This window comes from Benincasa hispida, chromosome 9 (assembly GCF_027475165.1).
Source record: "Benincasa hispida cultivar pf3 chromosome 9, pf3_genome.v1.1, whole genome shotgun sequence".
Taxonomy (NCBI): Eukaryota; Viridiplantae; Streptophyta; class Magnoliopsida; order Cucurbitales; family Cucurbitaceae; genus Benincasa; species Benincasa hispida.
The window spans coordinates 89,700,242-89,708,397 of record NC_143486.1 but is presented as its reverse complement, the minus strand read 5'-3'; the positions used below and the strand labels follow the sequence as shown (position 1 = coordinate 89,708,397).

The following is an 8,156-nucleotide window of genomic DNA, read 5'->3' as shown; positions in this document are numbered from 1 at the left end:
TTGACTTTTGCTTCTAGCATTATCAGTTTGAAAAAATATTTTTGTGTATGTCTAGTTGCACTATTTGCCAAACATAGATCTTCTTTACTCATTTTTTTAGTCACCCAACATATGTAAATAATCCAAGTTTCTTCATTAAAATAAAATAATTATAATAAGAAAAAACAACATTTGGAATATACAAAGGTTAACATCTACTAAGAGAAAAAAAATCATGAAGATGAATAAAAAAAAACAATATTAAGTCTAGATATTTTCAATGTCAAAGGAAACACTTGATGTTCCATCAATTCTGCCAATTTTCTCTTCAGAAGATTAAAAAAAGTCCGCCACATCCAAATTATATGGGATGAGTCAAATATGTCATTATCCTAGTATGCAAAATTTGCTTCCATATTTATCTCTTTTTCTTTCAGGGATGTTTGATAAAGATCAACTAAGTATTTTGACGTATGATAGGTACGTGACTAATGCCCAGTCATTCCACATCGGAAGAATTTATTTTCAACACTTTTTGAACTCTTATCTCGTGGAGCCTTTCCTTTGTGATCATCATTTTGTGCGGTTCTTTTGAAATCTCAATGATTATAATGACCATCACAAAAATAATAATTATTTCTTCCCCTGCCACAGTCACGAACTCAACCACGACCACGACCTCAACCACAATTATTATTAAAATTTACAGCATTTACTTCAGGAAATAATGTTGTCTAAGTTGGTCGAGGTTCATGATTTTTCATTAATAACTCATTATTTTGTTCTGCTACGATAAGACATGAAATTAGTTCAGAATATTGTTTAAAATTTTTCTCTCAATATTGCAATCACAGAAGCATATTCGAGACATTAAATGTAGAAAATGTCTTCTCTAACATATCAGCATCAATAATTTTCTTTCTGCATAACAACAGTTTCGAACTGATTTTAAATAATATGGAGTTGTAATCACTTATTCATTTGAAATCTTGTAGCCTCAAGTGCATCTACTCATAACAAGCTTTAGGAAGAATAACTGTTTTTTTTTTATGATCATACCTCTCTTTCAATTTTTTTCCACAAGGGATCTTATACTATAAGATACTCCATTTTCAATCCCTCTCGGAGATGATGACGAAGGAAAATCATAGCTTTTGCTTTGTCCTAATTGGATGTCGTATTTCCTTCTTTAATAGTGTCTCCAAGATTCATAGCATCCATGTGGATTTCGGCATCAAAGACCCATGACAAATAATCATTGTCGTTAATATCAAGAGCAGACAAATTTTAATTTTGTGAGATTTGTCATGGCAGCACTATCATAAAACGTGTTGTGAACTTGAGGAGCACAACGAGAACACGGATATCAATAAAATATAATATTAAAATAAATATAATATAATACTAAAATAAATTAAACATAATATATAAATAAACAAAATAAAATAAATAATCAAAACATAAAATAAGAAATTTCACTAATTTTCCAATTTCTCCAATTTTCATGAACTTTGCCCAATGTGTATCTTTCAAAACCCACAAAATGCCAAGGCAATTTGACAAGTAGGAGATGGATTATATAGACACTAATAATGTGTAATGTTGAGATACAGGGACAACACTTAAAAAATGGGGATATGACACATAGTCAATAGACACTAAGTATGAACATCTAATTGACATCTATTATTATAATATTTATAATACAATCAATTTTGTTTACAATGATTTATTACTTATCCATCTATTGAAAACTACGCTACATTCTTTTTGTGTGTATTCTGCCGTGTGTCCTCCACCCTGAAAATTATTAAAGGATAAAAAACAAACTTAATAACATGTATTAACAAGTTTTAATTATAATTATAATCAATTTTCTCCCTTTACCTTTATTGTTGCAAATGTCATCTTATTTGCATAGGTTCTCGTGTATCTATTAGAAAAAAATAACAATTAAATTATTGAATTGAATGGTACCTAAAGAATATACAAATAAAACAATAATTAATTACCCGGCTACTTGATCCATGATGAACCATGGCCTCCAATCATCGACAATAGAATAGTTTAAAGATTTAATCCATGCTTGAGTGTCTAAATGTGGCACTACCATGTCATGATCTCCACTGTACATATTTGGATCAAACGAAAATAATTATAGATATACAAAATAATTTTTATACACAAACAATTATTTGATTGTAATTATACATTACCTATAGATTAGAGATCGATAACCTTTAGAGCTGAGGTTCACATGATAAGGAAAAGAACTATCAATATCAAAACTGTAATCATCTCCATACTGACATCTTATCCATTCTCCAATGCTTCCCTGCATATATAAAAGGAAAGTGTATAGATTCAATAGATTTCTTTTACTATTATTATGATGAAAAAAAATTAATTTTTACCATGTACTTGGCAAAATCTTAGATATGGAGACAAATTCATGTTTTTCTTTTTCTTTTGTTAGACTTTTTAATTACATTCTCTATAGCTAAAATGAATCGTTTAGTTCAATGGTAATTAACATAATTATCTTAATTTTTTAAAATTCGAAGGTTCGATTTCCCATTTCCTTAATTGTACTAACTAAAAAATTTACGTCCTCTATTAGATACAACAAGAGAAAGCAATAAAAAAAAATCAATATGAAAATCAAACTCTCAAAAATCGATGTGCACAAGATGAAGATGCAAGAAAAATATTTTTCTAAAGTCCATTATTTTTCTAAAGCCTCCATCAATTTCTTGCAAGTTGACTTCTCTTTTATAAGAGAAATATTTTGGTATTGATCTTTTTACCACGACCCACTCAGTTGTCCACGTGACAAGTTTTTTTTATTTTTTAATTAATCTTTTTCTTTGTGGTTAAGGTGGGCTGCAAAAAAGAATACGAAAGTATTGTTTGAGATGTAACGACCCATATAAGGTAAAATATTGTAATGCAACTATTCTAAGCTTGAAACTCAACTTGATCAAATTGGAAGTCCAAGGTTAAAAATGGAAAATGGATTCACATTACCAAGTTCATGAATAAAAATTAATATTTTATTAATTAAAATTAATTTTAAAATTTCCCTATTTACCTCTTGGATACGAAGCGCTTTTCGAACTTGATTGTCGTTGGCCCAATAATAAGAAAGTAAGTATTTATACGTCTACAAAACAAAAAAAAATTCATGATGTTCCATGAGCATACAAGTTTTTCTTGTCACTATATATATGTCAATTATACAATGAGTGAAATGATTGTACATTGAGAGAAAATATATAAAATAAATTATAAAAATAAATGCAAAGATTATAGTTAGTACTATTTCATTGTAAGGAGAAGAAATTACAGGACAGGCAAGAGTTGGAAATGGTGGCTTTAGATCATGGAGTACTTTGGGAGTTTTGTAGAGAGATCTTCGAGCAGATACATCTTGTAATTTCGAAGAAACTGAGGGACATTTCGGCAACAAAATATTCCCATCGAAAATTTCTGAAACACTCTAGGATCAACAAAAAAAGAAAACATTTATCAATAATTCACTGAAAAGTAATTAATAATATAACTTAACGTCAATAACACAACAACCTTATTCGTATAATTTAATTAATGTTTTTTTAGCCAACCTTTTCGTAGGTATCATAATGTCTTAAGCAGTCCTCATTAGTAGGATGGATGTTCACATACTCTCCTTTGCAACTAGTCGTTAATGACTGTACCGACCAAGAGCTATATAGTTAGCTATACATTATTATAATTCTCCTTTCGTGCATTTATTTCAAACATCAAACTTTATATTACCTCGAATAATTCATCAGAAATGAGTGCCATTCTATGAGCAAAAGGGATTGCAAAATTTTTATTTGAATTACGGATAGTGATGGGATTTCCCAATATGTATCCCTACAATTATAATATATGAAAAAAAAAAAGCTAGTTAATTAATAGAAAAATTTTCACATATAAAAAATGTGTCAAACTATTTACAGAAATAGTAAAAAATACTAATAGACTTCTATCGACACCTATCAATGATAAATAGTGAATGAATAAGGGACCAAATAGAGAATTTTGATCTCAAACCTGAAGATTTACGAATGGCAAAAGATGTTTGTTTCCTAGAATATTATTAAAGAAAAAAAAAGTTAGGAATAGAAATACGACCCATTTGAATCATTACAAATGACGATCAATATATATTTTTATTTACCTTCTAATATTTCATGAGTAACAATAGGAACAATAAGACCAGTATATGAATCTCCACCAACGTAGAATGGATTAGATATGAATTCTGGATGATAATCAGTCAACCACTACAAATTTCAACGAGAGTAACCATTCTTGTTAAAACAAAAGAAAGAACAAGGAAACAAATGATTTTGATCTAACAATAGTATAATATTACAAAAGTGAACATAAAAAGAATTTAAGTCCAACCATTTTGTTTTTTTAAACTAAAATCTATTTTCTCACATTTTCTTATGATGGTTTGCATTTTTCTTAAGTACAAAAGTTGAATTCTTAATCAAATTCTAAAAACAAGAACAAAGTTTTTAAAACTATATTTTTTTTAGTTTTCAAAATTTGTCTTAATTTTTGAAATCATGGGTAAAAGTGGATAACAAAGTAAGAAATTTAGAGGTGGTTGAGATATTTGTTGGCTTAATTTAGAAAATATATATAAATCAAATGATTATCGAATGAGGCCTTAATTAATAAGAATTTCAACACTTCTGAAAATAAAAATTTTAATATATATGCATCACATATATTTTACCTTTTTCAAAAATTGATGAGAAGTTTGAACTTGACCAAAATCTCCTGTCCTGAGAGCTTCGGAAGTTTTACCATACGAAAATCCAGTACCCACCGGCAAATCTAGAAATATTATACTAGAATTCTAACCTTCCAAAGTGAGTATCATGCAAGTTAGTTGACAGAATGGAAACTATAGGTAAAAACAAAATTTCTGTTGATAATAAGAGTAAGAATTATTATTATTATTATTATTATTTTTTTTTTTTTTTTTTTTACAGATTATCTATTCTCAGAATCCTTTATAATTAATGATTTGTTCTTCACAAACGTATGAATTCTAACCTTTATGCTTATGTCATAGTGCACTATTGCAATTTATAACATATCGCATTAGGGATGATCAAGTCTACCGTAATCCTGATGTGATAAAAAAATTTCATAGCAAATTGTGAAAATAATGGGGAAAGCACAACAAATCCACGCATTATATGTATTAGGGATGACCATATGTAGCCTTAATCCGATAATCGCCTCTATCATGATTTTTCTTTTTCACATAAAAAATTCAATAAATTAGGAGAAAAATTGAGAAAATACAATATGAAGATTTTATCCGATAGAGATAAAATGTATTAGTACGATATGACGTAAGCAAAATGTAGAATTCATACATTTGCGTTGGACATCATTCCTAAAAACAACTCATAGGGATAATGATGACCTTGGTCCATGAAAAGGGGTTCAAAATTAGTTGAGGAAGACTTCCGTTGTATCGCTGTTCCTTGAAATTCAGAGGACCTTAAAAAACAAACAAAATATACAAATCCTAGTGTTTTTAGGCGAAGCATGCAATGCTATTGGAATAATGAATAATATATATGTTTTACCAATTTCAAATGCGAGTCCAGATAAACCGGAGCAACCGGGGCCGCCGGTGTGCCACAAAATGAGAGGATCTTTTTCAGGATTTCCTTCTGATTTTACAAAATAGTAAAACAATTGCACTTCCTCTTTTTCTCCAACTCCTACGTATCTGCCAATCGTTATTAATTATTATTATTATTATTTAAAAAAATTTAAAATTTGGGTTCGGTTTGAATATAATTTCAAATTCAAATACGAAAAGGGAGGAGAGAGAAAAGAGAGCTAACCCAGTTTCAAGCACGAAAGGGAGAGGACCCGAAAATCCGGGAAGAAACTTCACCGTCGACGAAGAGCCGATGGAGGCGGCGACGGAGAGTACTTGAAAAAGAAAAACGGAGAGAATAGAGAACCGGAAAACAAGAATGGCCATTTGGAGGAAATTAATGGGAATTAGCATTTGGGAATCATGGGATATATATATATATATATCTACTCCAATGTTTTTGTTATTTTTGTGTAATAAAATTGTTAACTAAAAGTAAAATACAATTTTGGTTTGTGTTTTTTTCTCTCCTTATGATAAATTTAAAAATGAGTCATAGAGACGGTTTATTATTGACTTTAAAAAAAATATTGAGTGCATAAGGTAACATCTATTTTTTACATCTTGTCAAATTGTTCAATTACAAGTAGCAAATTCTTCTGATTTTTTTTTTAAAATATTTTAATTATTTTTTTATATACAATGAGAGTACATGATGTCTGAGATGTACCTAAATATTACTCTTAAATAAATTAGTCTCTATTAATATTTCTTTATACATCCTGGTAATATATTCACATTTAGCATTTTTTCATGTAAATTATTATTATTATTTAATCAATTTTGATAAAATTTGTTAAAAGTATTCAGGTTAAATTTAAAATTTATTAAAAAATATGAATTACAATGAGACAATTGAAAGTATATCAACTAAAAAGAAATAAAATCAAAGTATATGGGTAAAATGAAATTTAATTAAAAAAAAAAAACTGGACAATTTTTTGGGGGGTCTTTGTTAGACTGCTTAAAAAAAAAAGGAAAAAAACCCTATTCACAAATCAACTCAATTTTGTTTTGGATTTTTTTTTTCTCTCCTCACTACAATATTAAATTGCAAATATGAATTCAAGTGAGATATATATATATATAATTGTAAAAATAAAAAATAAAAATCCATGTTCATTTATTTCTGATTTATTTACATTTTTTTATATTTATATTAAAAATGGTTTTATTTAAAATAGAGATTATGAAAATAAAATATTCCAGCAAAAGAAAAAAAAAAACATTAAAGCTGGTTGCTTCTCCTTGTTGCGTGTGTTTATTTGTTCATTTATCATAGAGATGCAATAAAGACAAATAAAAAAAAGTTCTAGTGGAGCACGTAATTCTGTGCAATAGTTATTATTCAATATATATATATATATGCAATTGTTGATTAAAAAATAAAATATAACTTTGTAAATAATTCTATCGTAGGGAGGTGATGAGACAAATTTAATTTAAATATAATTAATATTGTAAATAAAATCCAAATTATTCTCATATGAGGCTAAATTATTCCACTTGTAATGCTTGGATAAAAGATAGAAAAAAAATATTCAAACTTTGTTTTTTCCGTAAGTATCTAACATTTGCTTTAACTTTCTCCTAAAACCGACTAAATTTCTATCGAACTCTGGTCCCTTCAAATTTATTCGATCAAATTGAAAATGATACTAAAAAGATTAGCATGGATATTTCTTTGAACTTTTAAACGTTTTTCACATCTTTATTAATTTAGGTAAACTACATTTCGAAAATCTCTTTCAATTACTTCCATTTATGGATAATATTAAGTAGATTAATATTGTAGTTTTAAAAAGAAATTGACAAAAACAAAAGTTGTTTTGAAACTATTTAACAAAATATGACTTTTTTTTTTTTTTTTTTTTTTTGTCTTTAGTGGATATTTAATCAGAGTCCATTTCTTGGGTTTATGAATTCAGTGAAAATGGGACCCCACGGAAGGAAAAAGAAATGGAATTGAGTGGGATTTCCTTTTTTTGGGTTTTTTTTAAATTTAATAACTGGCCCATCTATCTGAAATATTCCTGGCCTAGCTGTGCGACAATTCCCCCAAACGAGCAAGGTTCAATACAAAAATTTACTATTTTTAATCTTTCTTTTTAAATTAGTTTTTTTTTTATCACTCTATTATAATTTCTATGACAAAATACACTTTTGGTCACTTAGGTTTGAAGATGATATTTATTTGGTCTTTGAGGTTTCAAAAGATACACGTTAACCCCTCACCTTTATATACTAATTCTAAATAGTACCTAAATCAACTTTAAATTAATGGAATGTTGACTAGACCGTTATGTAATGCCATGGTTGAGATGACAAGTCTACCTTATTTGATTATTTGGCAATTTCATTTGATTAGTTGGCGAATAAACTGAATTCTTCATTCAGTAAGAAAAGTTGAAGATGAAGAGTTTTGGGAATTTTTTTGAGTCCTTTGGACTTC

General features: G+C 28.1%; 1 protein-coding gene across 1 annotated transcript; it reads right to left on the bottom strand.

Annotated features, from left to right (window-relative positions):
* Positions 1 to 1,644: 1,644 nt before the first annotated feature.
* On the bottom strand, positions 1,645 to 6,072 carry LOC120085225 (serine carboxypeptidase-like 1). The gene is made up of 14 exons (XM_039041122.2): positions 5,889 to 6,072; positions 5,625 to 5,770; positions 5,459 to 5,535; positions 4,757 to 4,879; positions 4,187 to 4,292; positions 4,060 to 4,094; positions 3,778 to 3,879; positions 3,603 to 3,689; positions 3,326 to 3,478; positions 3,071 to 3,142; positions 2,196 to 2,314; positions 1,992 to 2,105; positions 1,867 to 1,912; positions 1,645 to 1,779 (listed from the first exon to the last, which is right to left on the bottom strand). Exons 1-14 carry the CDS (start codon positions 6,056 to 6,058, stop codon positions 1,699 to 1,701), a joined length of 1,431 nt encoding a protein of 476 aa, XP_038897050.2. The 5' UTR covers positions 6,059 to 6,072; the 3' UTR covers positions 1,645 to 1,698.
* Positions 6,073 to 8,156: the final 2,084 nt, after the last annotated feature.

Bases quoted from the DNA above. Each gene is read 5' to 3' on its own strand.
- LOC120085225 (XM_039041122.2), bottom strand. From the start codon at position 6,058: ATGCTAATTCCCATTAATTTCCTCCAAATGGCCATTCTTGTTTTCCGG. The intron at 4,293-4,756 runs GTAAAATATATG...TGAAATTTGTAG, and splicing joins CTCATCAATTTTTGAAAAAG to TGGTTGACTGATTATCATCC. The intron at 3,143-3,325 runs GTAATTTCTTCT...TTTGTTTTGTAG, and splicing joins TTCCAACTCTTGCCTGTCCT to ACGTATAAATACTTACTTTC.